The sequence below is a fragment of the Peromyscus eremicus genome, unplaced genomic scaffold (genome assembly GCF_949786415.1).
Source record: "Peromyscus eremicus unplaced genomic scaffold, PerEre_H2_v1 PerEre#2#chr22_unloc_1, whole genome shotgun sequence".
Lineage (NCBI taxonomy): Eukaryota > Metazoa > Chordata > Mammalia > Rodentia > Cricetidae > Peromyscus > Peromyscus eremicus.
This window is the reverse complement of record NW_026734286.1, coordinates 7,254,883-7,273,593: the sequence shown is the minus strand read 5'-3', so window position 1 is coordinate 7,273,593 and position 18,711 is coordinate 7,254,883. Positions and strand designations below refer to the sequence as shown.

Sequence of the window (18,711 nt, the reverse complement as noted above, 5' to 3'; positions counted from 1 at the left end):
GAATCGATACCTATTCCAGACTTGTGGCCTTTCACAACTCTTTTGTGACCTGGATCCCAAGTGCTTTGCTCTTCTTTCTCCTGGGATATTCTTGGGTGAATCTTTTTGTGTTCTTATTTCTTGAGGCAAGGTCTCATTGCACAGGTTGTCCAAAAACTCCCTGTTTACCCATGAATGACCTTGAACTTCTGATCTTTCTACTTCCACCTCTCAAGTGCTGGGATGACAGCCATTCTAATCTCTCTTAGGGTTTTTATTGCTGTGAAGAGACACCACGGCCATGGTAATTCTTACAAAGGAAATCATCTAATTGGAGTGGCTCACTTACAAGACAGAGGTTTATTCCATTATCATCATGGTGGGACATGGCAGCATGCAGGCTGACATGGTGCTGGAGAAGGAGTTGAGAGTCTTACATCTTGCAGGGAAGGAAACAGGAAGTGGGCTGAGACAATGGTAGTAATTTGAGCATATATGGACACCTCAATGCCCACCTCCACAGTGACACACTTCTTTCAACAACACCGCACCTCCTCCAACAATGACACATCTCCTAATAGTGCCACTCCCTTTGGAGGAGATTTTCTTTCTAACCACCACACTATCCTTGTCCCCTTTTTAGACTAGGAATTGAACTGAGAGATTCATGCATGCTAGGTAAGTATGCTTCCAACTGAGCTACATCCTCAGATCCTATAATCTTTTTCTTTTTAATAGGGTTTTAATTATAATGTTGCTATATATGAATGTGTTTCCTGCTTAAATGCCTGTGTACAGCGTGTATTCCTCATGCCAAATAGACCAGAAAAGAGTTTGATCACCTTGAACTGGAGTTAGAGGTGGTCCTGAGCCACCATGTGCATGCTAGGAAACAAACCCCAGGCCCTTTGGAGGAACACCAAGTCCTGGTAACTACTGAGCTATGCAATGACCCTAAGTGATCTGATTCTAACTCATCCCCCAGATCTCTAGTTCTCCAACCATTTATGTTTTAAGTCAGCAGTCAGATCTTTTATTTTATTTCATTTTTCTTTAAATTATTGATGGAATGTGTATGAGTGTTTTTCCTGCATATATATCCATGTACCATGTGAATGTCTGCAGTCTCAGAATGCCAGAAGAGGGTATTGAATCTTCTGGAACTGGAGTTCTGATCATTGAGTCTCCATGAGGTTGCAAGGAATCAAACCTGGATCCTCTGGAAAAGCTGGCAGTGCTCTTTAACTGCTAAGCCAGCTGTAAGTGCCAGAGATCTAAACAACAATGCAGGTCATGTTGCTATACACTTTATTCTCTAAACCGAAGGCCTAACAGTAAATACCTTGTAAAGTCAACTCCTTCCAAGTCCACTGTTTTTCCTGGTTCTCTGTTGACACTGCTTAACCATGCTTCAGTGCTTTGGGTTGTCAAGCACATTATCACCTTAGGGCCTTTTGCCTTTGCACCTATTTTTCCCTTTGCCAGGAATGGTCAACTTTCATGTATCCCTTATTTCCTTTGTGTCACTGAATGAAGAAGCCCTGCTCTAACCACTTTAAAAACTGCAACCATGAAGCCCAGAGTGGTAGAATATGCTTATAATCCTAGGACTTGGAAATTAAGGCAGGAATATCAAGTTCAAGGCTATCAAATGACAAATGACAGTCAAGGTCACCTGTGGCTTAGACAAGTACACCATGTCTTAAAGATAATAGTAACCTGCAGTCTTAGTGTTGGGTCTAGAGCTCATGAGCCTCAGTGAAGATTGTCAGACTTCCTTACACTGAGCCATGAGATGAAGCCTCAGTTTCATTTTGAGGTAACAATATGTTGAGACACATATGTCATGAATAGCTGCATGTAGGAAGTAGAAGTAGCAAAGATAGAGATGTATGAGAAGTTGCAGGGTGTAAGAGCCATATAAACCCTTTAAAACTGAAGCCCCAGGTACCTGACACAGAGCTGCAGGATTTAGTGTTTACCCTTCATGGTTTCCAACTTGCCTTGGTCCAATCTTTCCTTAATTCCTTGAAAGGGAAATGTATATTCTGTCCCTTTGTGTATTGGGTTGATGTGATTTGTGTTTTGATATTACATGAGGTCATAGTTAAGAGGTTGCTTTGCATGTTAGAGGAAAGTGTGGACATTCAAACAGTGTTGAGACTATCACATAATATGGGGATCTTTGAAATCAGAGTAGATGCAGTTTGCATCATAGTTTGATGGTGAGCTTGTCATGACCTGTGTCAAAATGTTGAGGGTTGAATGAAACACCTTGCAGGTAGTGTGCTGAGTTTGAGCATTTGTCTTTGGTGTAGGCCTTCATTGGTGACTTACAAAACCCTTAGTAGGAGGAGCCTTTCCAGAGGAATATAGTCTCACCACATTTATTTGTTTTGTTGAAAGCGAGCAGCCCCCTTCCTTCTCATGTAGGCATGCCATCACCAAGGGTAGAAACTCCATTCCATTCTTAAATAGTGTAAGGAAGAAGTAGAAGCAATTGCCCTTCCTGCCAATCCATATTTCTTGCCTGATATTTTTATGTTTATATTTTTGGTGGATAGAATCTGGTTTTTGTACGTGTAGCATTTTCTCTTGTTCAGAACTTTACCCATGTCATGACTTTTGAACTTTGGCATTGGTGTCATTTTTCAGAGCCAGAATGCATTCATTCATGAAATTAATAGTGATCTCCTGAATCACTGAATTGTCGATGTGTAATATTGTCCCTACCTTTGTATATGTTTTTACACTTTTATATTGTTTTCAAATGTCTGAAACTTTTGCGTGTGTGTGTGTGTGTGTGTGTGTGTGTGTGTGTGTGTGTGTGTGTTTGTTTACCAATTGTCTTCCTGGCATTTACTGAAGACAGAAGAGAGAGCATTGGATTCTCTTGACCTGGAGTCAGGAATAGTTGTTCACGTCCAGTGAGTGTTGGAAAATGATCTAGAACCTCTTCAAAAGCGAAACGTGATGTATTTTTTTTCTTTAATTTTTTTTTGTTTTTTGTGGTTTTTTTTTTTTTTTTTTTTTTTTTTTTTTTTTTTTTTTTTTTTTGACAGGGTTTCTCTGTGTAACAGTCCTAGCTGTCTTGGAACTTACTTTGTAGACCAGGCTTGAACTCACAAAGATCAGCCTACCTCTGCCTCCCAAGTACTGGGATTAAAGGTAGGCACCACCACAGCCAGCACAGCAGATAATCTTATCTGTTGACCCATCTTCACATACTCCCTCCCTTTTGTTATTGGTGTTTGTTTTACTGTTTTAGGACCAGCATTTACTTTACTAATGTTCTTGAGAACTCATTGATCTGTCAGTAACTTCTTAAAAATGCTTTGCTTCCTGGGAATTATTAGCCTTACAGTTCAATAGGGGTCACTCCAGCTTATGATAGACAAGTGCAGAACAGGCAGGAATGTTTAACTCTATGGAGGAATTTTGAGTGAGGCCTGAGTGCTTTCTGTTTTTTATAGAGACAGGGTCTTACTATGTACCTTTGACTGTCCTGGAATCTATACATAGACCAGGCAGGCTTAGAAATCTCAGGGTTTCACCTGTCTCTACCTCCTGAGGTTTGGGATTAGAGGTGTGTACCACCCCACCCTTATTGTCTGTCCTTTCTTGAAGTTAATAATTTTTTATAAAAATTATTCTGCTGATGTATACTATAGTGTTACTCAGGTTGCATGTCTCTCTATATTATTAGGCATTTCTCCTGATGTGCCGTATTCTATTCGGGGCACAGAAATGGAAGGTGTCATCCTCTTTTTCTGTTTCCTTTTAAAATGAGTTGGTGACTGCATTTGATATTTACTAAACCATGTCATAGACTGTTTTGAGCACAGAGAATTATGTAAATATATTCTCAATGAAGTGTACATTTGCAATTCAGTCAGTCTCATTATTCCAATTAAGAACATATATATGGGACTTTTAGGATGCAGTGACCTATGAGGATGTGCATGTGAACTTCACTCATGAAGAATGGGCTTTGCTGGATCCTTCCCAGAAGATTCTCTACAAAGATGTGATGTTGGAAACCTACTGGAACCTCACTTCTATAGGTAAGAATGTGGGCTTTCTGTCACTTTTTAACTTAAGGAAAGAAGCCTTTCTTGGAGATTGGTGCTCTCGTATAATTATGAATGTTAAAGAAGAAAACAATGGTGAATAAATCAGGCATTGTTCTAAAGTTCATGAAAAACAGTACTTTCAATTGTTCGTAATTTCCAGTAATATATCACATTTTCTGGTACTGTATTTTAGGATACAAATGGGAAGACCATAATATTGAAGAACATTGTCAGAGCTGTAGAAGAAATGGAAGGTAATTTTCATGTGCAAGCTGATATATATGTATGTCTGAAGAAATGTCAATGTACCCTGAACTTTTTTTTAAAAAAAGATTTATTTATTTATTTGTATTTTATGTGTATACCCTGAACTTTTAATGAAAAGCAACTGAGTAAATAAGCATAGCTTTGTGATGATTATTAAATTTGCACATCATGTACTCCAGTGTCAGGACTCTGATCACTGTTTGCAAAGCATTCCTTTAAAACAAGACAAGGAAACAATGCCATAATGGATGTCATGGCTTTAACCATAGCCACGTGTGAAGCATGTTGTAGAACTGTCCATCCACTTACTGTCATGCCATTCGATTATAATATAAGGTATATACATTGATGAGGGGATTAGTGTGTGTCCAAGACCTTTTATAAGCAAAGCTTTCATATTAAAGCTAGTGTTCCTCATTTTCTTGTAGTAGTGATTTAGCATAGTTTAGTGACTGGAGCACTTGGTGAGAGACCAGGAGGTTGTCTTGGTGTACAAACATGAATCTCTATTCCCCATCTGTATGACACACAAAACATTTGACTATGTGAATGCAATATGAAAACCTTTTATTTGTTATCTTCTTTTAACCAGGTATATCATCTGTCACCCTAGATACAAGCCATGTGAACATAAAGGGTATGGAAAGAAGCATTGTAGTTCTGTCTCTCTCAGAACAATTGGAAGATATGTAGAAGTCCCCACTATGAGAAGACATGATGACTGTGATACAAGTTTACAATTAATTGGTTTTCCAACTTCAGTGGGAATTCAGCAACAAACTCTCATTGGAGAAAATCCTCATAAGTACCAGGAATATGGAAATGCATTTCACTGTACTGGTTCACTGTGCACATGTAGTGTGGCTCACAGTATAAGAAAATGTTGTGAATGCAATCAGTGTAGTCAAACTCTGAGTTCTTCAAATTCTCTTCAAAGATGTGAAAAATCTTATGTGGGAAGAGAAAATAATAAATGTGAGTCTTCTACTAAAGGCTTTAGCCTTTACAGGCATCATCAAACATACCAAACACCCAATAATAAAGAGGCTCTCTATGAATGTATTCAACATGATAAAGACTTTAGATCTGATTGCTCTTTAAAAGTATACCAAAGAACTCATTTGGAAGGAAAACCCTATGAGTACAATCAAAGTTATAAAGCCATTGCATGTCCCAGTCTTCATCATCAAGTACATAGAATTCAAACTAGAGAGAAAAGGTATGAATATCAGCAATGTGACAAAGCCTTTCCATGTCCCACTTATCTTCAAATACATAATAGAGGTTATACTGAAGAGAAACCCTATGAATGTAATCAGTGTGGTAAAGCCTTTGTCCAGAAGAGTAGTCTTCTCAGTCATGAAAGAATTCATACTGGAGAGAAACCCTATGAATGTAATCAATGTGGTAAAGCCTTTGTCCAGAAGAGTAGTCTTCACAGTCATGAAAAGCATCATACTGGAGACAAATGCTATGAATGTAATCAATGTGGTAATGCCTTTACACGGAAGAGTAGTCTTCACAATCATGAAAGAAGTCATAGTGGAGAGAAACCCTATGAATGTAATCAATGTGGTAAAGTCTTTACAAAGAAGAGTAGTCTTCACAGTCATAAAAGAATTCATACTGGAGAGAAACCCTATGAATGTAATCAATGTGGTAAAACTTTTATAGGCAAGAGTAGTCTTCACAATCATGAAAGAAGTCATACTGGAGAGAAACCCTATGAATGTAATCAATGTGGTAAAGCCTTTGCAGCGAATTATAAGCTTCTCAGTCATGAAAGAATTCATACTGGAGAGAAACCCTATAAATGTAAGCAGTGTGTTAAAGCCTTTGCAAAGAAGAGTAATCTTCTCAGCCATGAAAGAACTCATTCTGGAGCGAAACCTTATGAATGTAATCAATGTGGTAAAGCCTTTGCACAGAAGAGTAATCTTCTCAGTCATGAAAGAATTCATACTGGAGAGAAACCCTATGAATGTAATCAATGTGGTAAAGCCTTTGCAACAAAGGGTAATCTTGACAGTCATGAAAGAAGTCATAGTGGAGAGAAACCCTATGAATGTAATCGATGTGGTAAAGCCTTTGCACAAAAGAGTAGTCTTCAAAGTCATGAAAGAATTCATCATGGAGAGAAACCCTATGAATGTAATCAATGTGGTAAAGCCTTTGTCCAGAAGAGTAGTCTTCACAGTCATGAAATAATTCATACTGATAAGAAACCCTATGAATGTAATGAATGTGGTAAATCCTTTGCAGCGAAGAAGAATCTTCTTGGTCATGAAAGAAATCATACTGGAGAAAAACCTTATGAATGCAGTCAATGTGGTAAAGCCTTTGCACTGAAGAAGTATCTTCTCAGTCATGAAAGAATTCATACTGGAGAGAAACCCTTTGAATGTAATCAATGTGGTAAATCCTTTGCAACAAAGAGTCGTCTTCTTAGTCACAAAAGAATTCATACTGGACAGTACCACATGGATGTAATCAATGTGGTAATTTCAGATGTGAGCTACCATGTGGGAGCTGGAAACTGAACTGTGTTTTCTACAAGGGGTGTTTGCTGGAGTCCTGCTCTATAGGGGTTCAGGTCCTAAAAAGGAGATCGGGCAATAACAAAGTAAGATTGCTGTGATCTGAGGGTGAATGAGGATAGCTGTTGCTTTATTGAAAAAGGACTATACCCTTTATACTCTATAACTGAACATTAGTTTAGACTCAAGAAAGGTTGAAAGGAGACTTAATGATTCCATGATGAAACCAACCATCAACCTCATCACAGCATTTTTCCTGAGGCAAAAAGTGATAAATTCAGCAAGTATCTTAATGCCTTTCTGGATCCAAGCCCATTGTTCCCTTTCATAGTGTGCTTTCATCCTTGAACTATGTGTATCCAGTTAGTACATCTTTAAGTTTCCTATTCTTGGTGTAATCAGGGAGACACAATAGGGATTCTTGTGTGGGCGTAGGCATAGTTATCATGCTATATCTATGATTCCATGGTGGTGGGGATTTTTTCCAAGAATTATGTTTAAAGAGACTTGCCATTAAAAAGTCCACAAAAAAATTTCCACAGGAAAAGGCTTAAGGAAACTTCATAACATAATTAGTGAGAATTATTAAAACTAAAAGGTAAAAGATGCTGGAAATTTAAGATCTGTAATGTCAAAGTGCTGGAACTTTGTGAAATAGCAATGGTATCCATGCAGTTCACACCAGGTACTAAACTACTAAATCATCTCTCATCCCTTTTTGTTTCTTTTAAGATTTAATTTATTATTCTTATCTTTGTGAGTGCATATTATAGTTTGAAATCAGATGATAGCCTGTGTGACCCAGTCTTCCCTTTCTACCACTCAGGTCCTTAGGACCAAAGCATCAGCCTTGGCTTCAAGCACCTTTACCTGCTTCTACCATGCCACAACATCCACTGAGCCCTGATAGTTCTTTTGTTAATCATTGTTTTTAGGTTTTGTTTTTAAAACAGGCTTATCAAGTTCAGGCTGACCTTGAACTTAAGACCTTTCTGCTTCCACCTCCAATTACTGGGATGACAGGTTTCACTGCTGTTATTTACCAGGCATGAGAACGGACCACAAGATACAACAAAACCCACTTTAAGAGTTTTATTGTGGGGGATAGGAGGGCTGGAGAGATGGCTCAGAGGTTAAGAGCACCAACTGCTCTTCCAGAGGTCCTGAGTTCAATTCCCAGCAACCACATGGTGACTCACAACCTTCTATAATGAGATCTGGCACCCTCTTCTGGCATGCAGGCAGAACACTGTATGAATAATAAATAAATCTTTTTAAAAAAAAGAAAGAAAGAAAAAAGAAAATGTTTATGCCAACTGGTAGAAGGAAAACTCACCCACTGAAATAGCCAGTGTTGTGCAAAGAGATGCAGTGGCCAGGCAGATGGAAAATGGGCAGTTATAGATGAACTGACCTCAGTTCAGGATTCTGGCATGAGGGTGCCACGAGAGCCTGTTTGGTCTCAACACCAGTGTTACTTACTGGGTTCAGGAACAGAACATGAGAAACAACAAAGCCCACTTTAAGAGTTTTGTGAGGGAGGATAGGAAAGATGGGGCTGATGCAGCAGGCTTGCCAGAGAGAAATGGACAGGAAGTGGGAGGGAATGGGGGTTTTCTTAAAAGAGGGAATCTGCTTTTAAGGACGACCTCCAGCATGCGAATGGGAGGTTATGAAACCATGCCATGCATGTGTATATATTACATGGCCACGCTGCAAACGGATTACATAGGAGGTAAGATATGGAGTGTCTAAACATTTTGCCTGAATGCTAATAGCGCATGTGCATCATGGGACTCTGGAAGCAGGTAGATTGTCAGAAATGATAACAACTACCATGCCCTGTTTATGCAGAAGTCTTGTGTATGCTGAGCAAGTATTCTATCCAATGACTGCCATCTGATGTGAAAGCATTGATGTAGCTGAGTTGTTCATATTCAGGTCCACACTGAGATCTTGTCTCAAAAACAAAAACTGCAAACAAACAAAAACTTTCCTTAAAAGAAATTGTGTGTTTTGAGACAGAGTCTATCTCAGTTGCCTAGACTGGCCTAGAACTCACACTGTAGCCCTTGAATCCTGCCCCTTGGCCTCAGCGGCCTAAGTACCTGGAGAAAAGGACTGGACTACTGAGTGAGCAAGCCAGAGTGCAGAGGGGCTTAACTATGTGACTGGATATGCACAGCTAGTAGCCAGAGGTGCATGACAAGATCAGAGTGTTCCTAGGGTCAGGTTGGAATCCAGAACCTTCTTTGATGTAGAATGCCATCAATTCAGCATGGAAGGATAGGAACAGGCCCAGGATCTAATCCACTTAGGTTTGAAATATTCTGAGAGTCTTATGTGGGCTAGGGCCACAAATGCAGTGTGAGGCATTGCTTATGAAGAGAGAGATATACACTACCTAGGCCCACCCTGTCATGGTTCAGCTGCAACTTCAGTGGCCTCATATAGAGGGTGAGTGAGCATGCCAGGGCCAGAGCTGTGCCCAGGAGTCCCTGGACAAGGACAAGGAGAATGGCGAAAAGGAGGCTTCCCTCCTGCTCACTGTCGGGGCACACTAAGCTCAGATTACACAAAACTCAAAAACCTCCCAGATAGCAAGATATTGCAAAATCCTACTTCTCACATGAGAAGCTGAGGCATAGAGAAAAGGAGGAGAGTCTGTGCTAGAGTAATTCTGGGTATTGATGCTCCAATTGGTTATTGTAACCATGGTAACAAGTGTGCTGTGCTTACATAGGCACAGGGAGGTGAAGCCACTCTCACAAAATCACAAGGCAGTAAATAGATCATAAGCCAGGATTTGAACCCACATATCCCATGTGTACCCTTATAAAGATTTTAAGACTGCATGTATTTGTTAATGTAGAGGTGAGAGCATGCATGTGTGGGAATCTGAGGACAACTTACCTGAATCCATTTTCTCCTTCAACCATGTGGTTCCCAGGGATGGATCTCAGGTAGAAAAACAGGCTTGGCAGCAAGTATCTTTACCCCCAGAATCGTAACACATGCCCCCAGTTGTATCATTTTATGTGTGCTCTTTGTGTGAATGTACAAAGATATCGGGTCATGGGAGTCATAAATGAAATGGCAGCACCCAGCAAAACTTAGCAAAGACATGAAATTTTATGTATCTCATATGGCAAGACAGAGAAAACATCTGAAAATAATGAAATAGTGGGCAAATTGGCATCAGGTTTAATTAAGACTAGAATATTAAAATTTTCCAGGGAAAAAATTCAGAATAAATCAGCAAAAATTATTACATTAAAAAAATAAGGAAAACATAGAATACAATTAAACCAAGACAACCCTATAAGAATAAGTATTATAAGGAATCCATAGTGAGGTGGTGATTCATACCTTTAATCCCAGCACTTGGAAGGCACATTCCTTTATGCCCAACAGTTGGGAGACAGAGGCAGGCACATAAGAATTAAAGTGATTTAAATTTAAAAGCCACTTGCAAAAAGAAGGCTGAAATTCAAAGTGAACGCTACTGCAGAATAGTCCTTTACACTCTGAAGACGCGTCACTGTGATTGGTTTAATAAAGAGCTGAATGGCCCTCAGCTGGGCAGGAAGAAGTTACTCAGAACTTCTCAGGACAGAAAGGTCTCTGGGAAGAAAACCAGCAGAATCACCAGCGAGAAGAGGGAGGTAGAAATGCAGGAGGAAAGTAAAAGCCACAGAGTCATGTGATAACAACAAGTACATGAATACAAGTAAGTTAATATGAGTTATAAAAGCTAGCTAGGAACAAGCCTAATCTATAGGCCAAGTTTTGATAATTAATAATGAATCTCCATGTTGGTTTTTGCAAGCTGGTGACCCAAAGAAAAATCTGGCAACACACTATCTTTTAAGATCTAAAAATAAATACTATTAAACCTTGAATTTATATATAAAGAGAAAGGGGAATATAAGTATATTTACCCACACATAATTTGATCAGGCAACCAGCTAATAAGTATACCTGCTTTTAAGCCAACTTTTTTTTCTTTTAGTTAATTGTTTTAGGCTTAAATTTGAGAACATATATAGAAGGGCAAGTCTTGTTTTTAAAATGAATCAAAATTTGTACACAGTATAACTAGAAACTTAGTTTTGAGCACTTTAAAGGATTTGATTTTTAAATGGTGATTGGTCATTAATTTACATGTCTTAATTTTCTTTAACAGTTTAAAAAAGCTAGTAGCTTTTATAAGATTAGGATTTTATAATTCTAGACATAGATCTCTAAGTTAACTTTTCTTAGTTTGAGTATAACTTTGTAACCTTAGGAATTTATCTTTGTAAAAATTCATTCTAATCTAAAATAATTGGGAGATTTGCTTCTCAAGTTTAAAAGAAGATATAATAATGAACACAGGACACATTAGCACTAAGAAATGTCACAGGTGCCGCCCTTTTCCAGGAGCAATCAGCTGTTCCTGGCTTTCCTCCTATGCAGATTTCTCCTGCTAGTGTTTTCATGAGATGGATGTGCCAGTGGTTCAGTATACTGTCATGCTTCAATAAGATCTTATTTATTTATTTATTTATTTATTTATTTATTTATTTATTATTTTTATGGCAAGGAAACTGAGGTGAAGCAACACATTTAGCCTTTTTTCCACTTTTTGTCTCCTTTCCATTCCTGTCTCCAAAAGCTAATGATTCATCCATTCCAACTTTCTGTTAAGTAGACTCCAGACTCAAGTCCCTCATTCCAAATGTTTCCTCCTGCTATATCCTTTCTACATTCACAATCCTTCTGCAACTTTCTTTTTCTTTCACATTAGTCCTCTCGTTTTTTTTGTTTTGTTTTTATAAATAGCTACTTGATAATTCCACAAATGTGTGCTTATATAGAAACATATTGCCTTCTATATATAAAACTTTTGTTTAACTTTTTAAATTTATTTTACATATTAACTATAGATTTTCCTCCATGCCCTCCTCCCGTTACTTCCCCTACCACCACCACCAATCTATTCCTTTTCCCATCCACTTCTCTGTCTCCATTCAGAAAGTGACAAGACACCCATGGTCTTGAACAAAACATAGCATATCAAGTTGAGGCAGGACTGAGATCCTCCAATAGATCAAGGCTGGTTGAGGTAATCCAGCAAGAGGAACAGATTCCCAAAGCCAGATAAGCACCAGAGATAGGTCCTGATCTCATTGCTAGGAGACTTACAAATAGACCAAACTACACAGCTATCATACACATGCAGAGGGCCTAGGTTGGTCCCATAAAGGAACCCTAATTGTTGGCCCAGAGTTTATAACCTACCAGTTCAGGTCAGCTGTCTCTGTAAGTTTCTCCAACATGACCATGACCCCCTGGCTCATACAATCCCTCCTCCCTTTCTTCAGGAGGATTTCTGGAACTTGTCCTAGTGCTTGCCTGTGGATCTCTGCATCTGTTCCATCAGTTACTGCATAAAGGCTCTCTGATGACAATTAGGGTAGTCACCAATCTGATCACAGTAGATGGCCACTTCAGGCACCCTCTCTACTATTGCTCTAAGGGTCTTAGCTGAGGTCATCCTTGTGTATTCCTGAGAAAATTCATGACCATATGGATCAAACACCTCAACATAAATCCATTTACAACCAACCTGGTAGAAGAAAAAGTGGGAAGTAGCCTTGAATGCATTGGCATAGAAGCTACTACCTGATTACAACACCAGTCACACAGACACAGAGATCTACAGTTAATAAATGGGATGCCCTGAAACTCCAAAGCTTCTGTGAGGTAAAGGACACTGTCAGTGAGACAAAACAGCAGCCTACAGAATGGGAAAAGATCTTCACCAACCCCACATCTGAAAGAGGGCTGATCTCCAAAATATGTAAAGAACTCCATAAACTAGACATGAAAATACCTTTTAATGCTCAGAGTGTGTATTTTGGTTTCTTTACTGCACCCATTTTCATTCATGGTACACTATAAAAGGATCAGTAAAGTTGCCAGTCTCTCTATGGACTATACCAAGTCATAAAAGTTTTATTTTGATACTAAAAGAGCTGCAATACAAAATCATTTTAAGGAAAAACCAAGTTACTCACTTATTGTAACCTGTTAAGGATAATTAAGAAATGCCAGTTAATGGTCAGTCACCTTAAATACAATTGGAACATAAAGTCCTAGTCTTATGAAAGCTCCTAACTTATTGTAAACATTTAGAGATAATTAAGAAATATAAGTTAATGATTAGTCACCTTTTAAATGATGAAATTCTTTAATATGTTCAGAACTATACTTATAGTCATTCTAAGTACTCATGTAATTAATTAATAAGCCTTATTTATCCCCATGTATATATTTTCAAACTCAATCCTAAAACAAGTGACTAGAAGCAAGCAAAGTTTGTCTATTCAGGTATACCTAATAGACAGGTGGTGCTCAAATGCTTCAGAGATGTGCAGAATATGGCATTTAAAATGTTTAGGCTCTTGAGGCCATCCTTGTCTACAGAGTGAGTTCCAGGACAGGCACCAAAACTACACAGACAAACCCTATCTCAAAAAACTTAAAAAAAAAAAAGTTTAAGCTCCCTATTGTAGATAGAATTGCCACAACATAAATGGAACCATTAAGGTATCCAAAGAATATAGATGGCACAGGGCAACTCTGTCTGGATTGTGGTAACACTGTCAAGGGATGAATCTTTCCCACCTGCCTATTCCCAAATAACCACTCAGAGGCTTATATTAATGATAAATATTTGGCTGATAGCTCAGACATATTATTAGTTAGCTCTTACATTTAAATTAACCCATTTCTATCCATTGATGTATATTTGCAGGTTCTGCCCTGACCCCACCCTTCCTCATCTATTACTTAGTTTGAATGTAATGCCTAACCTCATTCTACCTGGCATTTGGACAAAATAGCTTTATTTATCAACCAACAAGAATAATACATATTCACAGCATACAGAAAGACCATCCCACAGCAACTAACCACTGGGAGAACTGACCTATGCCTTACCTGCTGTCAGGGCTCTGCTCAAACTGAATATTTTTTGACTCGTTGCCATACTTTGCCTAGTAAAAGTAATGTCATTCCCCCAAGTTGCTCCCCCACAGAACAAAATCTCAGACTTGGGTCTGGCAGCCAAAGTCCTATGTATTGTGGGAATTCATTCCAGTTAGCCAGTGACTTTGGGGAAGAAGCCCTAGACTGTGACTTTGTCTGCATATGTGACCCCTTAAGAGCTGAGGGAGAGTTGTCATTCATATTCTTGAGTTGTCAAGACTGGGTCAGGTGGTGGAGAATGGCTTGCAGTTGGTCCCCATCGGACTTGAGGAGATTGGCAGCTGGATCAGAAGCAGATCAGTAGAGCGTATACCTTGCTTTGTATTAGTGAGTCTGTATTCCCATTGCACCCCTTAATAAATTGACATGTATACATTTGTTGGCTCTTGCTACACCTATGCTGTCTTGTATGATAGCCAAAGACCTAAAACTACTGTCCCCACTGAAACTGTGGAGATCACTGCAGTGCTGTGGGATATCTTTCTGTATGCTGTGAATATGTGTTGCTCTGATTGGTTGATAAATAAAGCTGTGTGGCCTATGGCAAGGCAGCTTAGAAACAGGCAGGAAATCCAGGAAAGAGACAAGAAGAAGAAAGGCAGAGGAGCCATCCTGCTGTCCAGGGAGCAGCATGTAAGAGCACACAGGAAAAGCCATGGAACAGTGGTGACATATAGAAATGGACTGAGTTTAATTATAAGAGCTAGCAAGAAAATTGAGTCATAGGTCATGGTCATACAGTTAGTAATTAATGTAAGCCTCTGAGTAATTATTTTATAAGTGTTTGTGGGACCGCAGGCTAGGCGGGACTGCAGAAATCTTCCGACTACACTGAAGTCTATGGTAACCTGTATAGGTAATGTGTCACTCTCATTTTATTTGATACATAGATCATTTAGATTATATTTCCAGTTATAATGTATCCTCAGATCTCTGAGGATATTGACTGACTGTAGCTTTATCAGCAGCAAGTACCCAGCTGCTTTCCCAAGACTTCAGCTGCCTTCTCAGTTCTCTTCATATGTAAAAATGTGCCCACAGGCCTCACTTTCCTGGAGTTACTAATGAGTCTAGTCACCATTTACCCTGCTATCAGACTCCAAAGGAGATAAACTCACAAAACGTACTTCAGTGTAAATTTTTTACTATTTTGTTTAAAGGATAATTGTGTTACAATGAACTCTATCTCATTGTGAATGTTTAGATAGAAAAAGGTGTAACATGTAAAGCTTAAGCTTTGAAGATATTTGAAATGTTTTAAGGTCTAAGAAAAGGGGTTTTGAGTTGTGTAAATGCAAGTGTATGTAAGGTGTGAGGACGTCAAAATTTAAATTGTGATAAGATATTGATTTAAGGTATATAAAAAAATGAATAATCCTTCAAATTTCTGTCTCTCACCATGCTACATTTATGTTAAGACTTCAAAGCTCAAAGTCTTATTAATCAATGAAGTTCTGATAAGTTATTAATGTAGCTCTGGGAAAGCTTTGCTTCCATTGTCATAGTCACAAGCTCGAGATTTTAAATTCCATTTGGTTGTTTAGTAAGTATAGACTTAAAAGTTCTTATTGAGCTAAAACACCAGAATAATCTATATGTATCCAGTATTCTGGATAGAGAAAAGAGGCCCTGCTTTTTTTCATATTTAAAATCAAGACCAAGTGAGCTATTGCCCTTCTGCTCCACAGAATGTTTCTGTTCTCTCTAGGTTTGCCTTAAAGACCATTCATGCTTTTAACCCAGAATCATTTTTGGGTCCCCAAGCTTTTACTGTGACACAAGGGCATGAGTCTACTGCTCTTCCTACAATGTGGATTTCAGTACAGCTTACAACAGTAGTAATGCTAACATATCTAAAACTTGTACCTCTTTTTATAACTTAAAAAAGTCTTGTAAGCTTCAGGCCATCTACTTCGACCCACCTCTTGTATGTCAAATGGACTCCAGATATATACTCTTGTCAATCAACAGCCTGCTTCCCCACCTGACTATTCGTGAGGGTGGAATCTTCCCCTGTCCATGGTCTTGGGACTCCCCTCCCAAAGTGACAAGGACCATGGGCCTAAAAGTTTCAAATGGAGACCTAAGAAACAAATATCCCCCCTAACCTCCTCAGGTTTATCTTCTGTTGCTAATGCATATCTCTTCCAGCAGATTTCCAAGCAATTAAATGCTACAGACTGCTCTAACTGCTGCCTGATTTTCTATCAACAAAAGGCTGGAATGTTAAGTTTCAAGACTGGGACAAATGGCTGGGGTGACTTTTTATCATACCAAATCTGGATTTGGTCACCAATTTCTCCCAGAATCCTTCAGTCTCTACCTGTTACAGGGTATGTCTAGCATACTGAACCCCCTACCCTGAATTCTTCTGCCCAGGGGCTGGGCTATCCTTCCCCCAGAGGCTCTTCCATATGTAGTTTAGACATTTTGGTCACCTGTCTCTTTTGTATGTTTGGCCTCCTGACTGCTCCACCCGGTTCCCATCTCTTCCCTTCCCCTCCCACTCTCTCCACATGACCCAGCTCAGTCTGGTCTTATCCACTCTGGACTCCCCCAGATATCCCTCCCTCTGACTATGCTCTCCCACACAACTACAATAAACTTTCTCCTCCACCATACCTAGGAGCAGCCGTGTCCTTTTCATTTCTTTTTTTTTTTCATTCAAGCACATCCAGTGATACAGTTCAAAATTATAAAGTTTGCTCTGTTAGTTCATATACTATGAAAATTAAGCATTCATTTAAGCATTAACTAAAGGATTAGGAGAAGAGTTCTGAGTTTCAGTCAGATCCTAACAAAGGACAAGTCCCAAAGGTCCATGGCTGGCCTGGAAGCCTAAAGGTCTGGAAACCATTCAGCCTTCGTGGCCAAGATGTGTCCAACAGAAAATTCTCTCCCTTCCCTTTATAAAAACCATTTGACCGGGACTTTATTGCCAGAGTCCAGCTCTGTCAAGGTTCAGGTCCAAAAGTGGAGGTGTGGAGTTGCTGAGGGCAGGAGGCTGAACAGGATCTGAGGGGGAATCTGAACAGCTGCTGCTTTATTAAAGAAGGCTACACTTTCATACTCTACAATTGCACAAAGGAGTAACTGGGAATGGGAAGAAGGGGGCTTGTGTGCTGGGTTGGGGCTTGTGAGCAGGGATTGAGGGAGCTAGCATGGACCATGAGGAGTTAATAGACACCACAGTCATGTGTTAATGGAAGGGCAGCTAGTTCCTCTTGCCAGAGATAAGGAGAATGGCTCCCTTTATAGCAAGCAGAAACTTTATCCCAGCCCTTGTGGAAATGTCAGCTTTTGTTTAAATGTCTGATCTTGGGAAAAGGACTTTCTCAAGTGACCATCCCTTCTATTATAGAATGTTGCTTAGTTTATCCAATAGCTAATGCTTAACGTTAGCAAAGACAAAGGTAGACAAATATTACTGTGAACAAAACAGACTTTAGGAAATTATAAATCTTGATTATGAAATGCACATTATTTATAAAAAAATTTTATTTGTCAAATAAATCTTCTTTATCAAGCATATGTTACTCATCTGACTTTTATAGCAGCTTGTGTTAACCTGTTTAGGAGTAGGCAGAGTTATCATGGTATATGGTTTCACAGTGGCAGGGATTTTGTTCAAAGAATTATTTTGTTTAAAGATGTTCCCATTGTATACACCTTCATCCTCCACTGAAGCCCACCCAGAATTTCCCAAAGGAAAAGGCCTAAGGAAACACCTATAAGATACAGTGAGAATTATTAAAAATGAAAGTAAAAAGTTAGTGGAGAATTGTGATCCACAATGTTGAAATGTTGGAACTCTGTCAAGCAGCAGTGGTCCTCATGTGGTCTTCAGCACTTTATTATCCTCCTTTTCGTGGTCTGTCATTGCTTTAGGTCCTATACATTCTAAAGTGTGTGGACCTGTAGCTCTGAATATTTTGTTCCTCTGGAACTTAACAAATATTTCAATAATTGTTCAAAATGCTTTGTCTCATATAACTGAGAAGAGCCCATATTTAGTCCCACTCAATTTAAGGACATGACCCCTTATCATTATTTCTATTTATGGTAAACTCTTCTCATCTTCTCCAAGGATCATGTGCACCAAATGGGGCACCAGTTATGGGGGTCCCTGATGATGAGAATGAAAATCCAGTGCATACTGACTTCTTCAATCTGGATCAGACTTCAGGGAGACTATTACCAGGTAAATCACTGTCAGCATATTTAAAACACAGTGCAATTTGGGAAAAGGTTTCTAGGCAACAATCAGTCCAATTCCAGGTGCACAATAAAGCTTAAGATGTGATGACATAGAGACTCCTTTACAAAGTACATGTGACCATGAGTGTGGGTTCTATAGCAAAAAGGACTAGAGTCTAGTGTGATCTGTGACCAAGAAAGCATAGATGTCAGCAGGCCATAGAGTACGAGACATCTGCTGTGGGATGTATGGCAAATGTGTTGCTAATTAGTCGATAAATAAAACACTGATTGGCCATTGGCTAGGCAGGAAGTGTAGGCGGGACAAGGAGGAGAATAAAGCTGGGAAGTGGAAGGCTGAGTCAGAGAGACACTGCCAGCCGCCATGATGAGAAACAGCTTGTGAAGATGCCGGTAAGCCACGAGCCATGTGGCAAGGTATAAATTTATAGAAATGGATTAATTTAAGCTGTAAGAACAGTTAGCAAGAAGCCTGCCACGGCCATACAGTTTGTAACCAATATAAGTCTCTGTGTTTACTTGGTTGGGTCTGAGCGGCTGTGGGACTGGCAGGTGAGAGAGATTTGCCCTGACTGTGGGCCAGGCAGGAAAACTCTAGCTAC

At 39.2% G+C, this 18,711-nt stretch overlaps 2 protein-coding genes across 2 annotated transcripts in view; one reads left to right on the top strand and one right to left on the bottom strand.

The window, feature by feature from the left end:
* Window positions 1-18,711, bottom strand: part of LOC131900701 (zinc finger protein 260-like) — a 409,697-nt gene that overhangs the window by 262,706 nt on the left and 128,280 nt on the right.
* On the top strand, window positions 3,929-8,065 carry LOC131900702 (zinc finger protein 260-like). Its single transcript, XM_059252023.1, has 3 exons — window positions 3,929-4,043; window positions 4,246-4,306; window positions 4,912-8,065. The coding sequence occupies exons 1-3, from the start codon at window positions 4,010-4,012 to the stop codon at window positions 6,857-6,859; spliced, it is 2,043 nt and encodes a 680-aa protein (XP_059108006.1). The 5' UTR covers window positions 3,929-4,009; the 3' UTR covers window positions 6,860-8,065.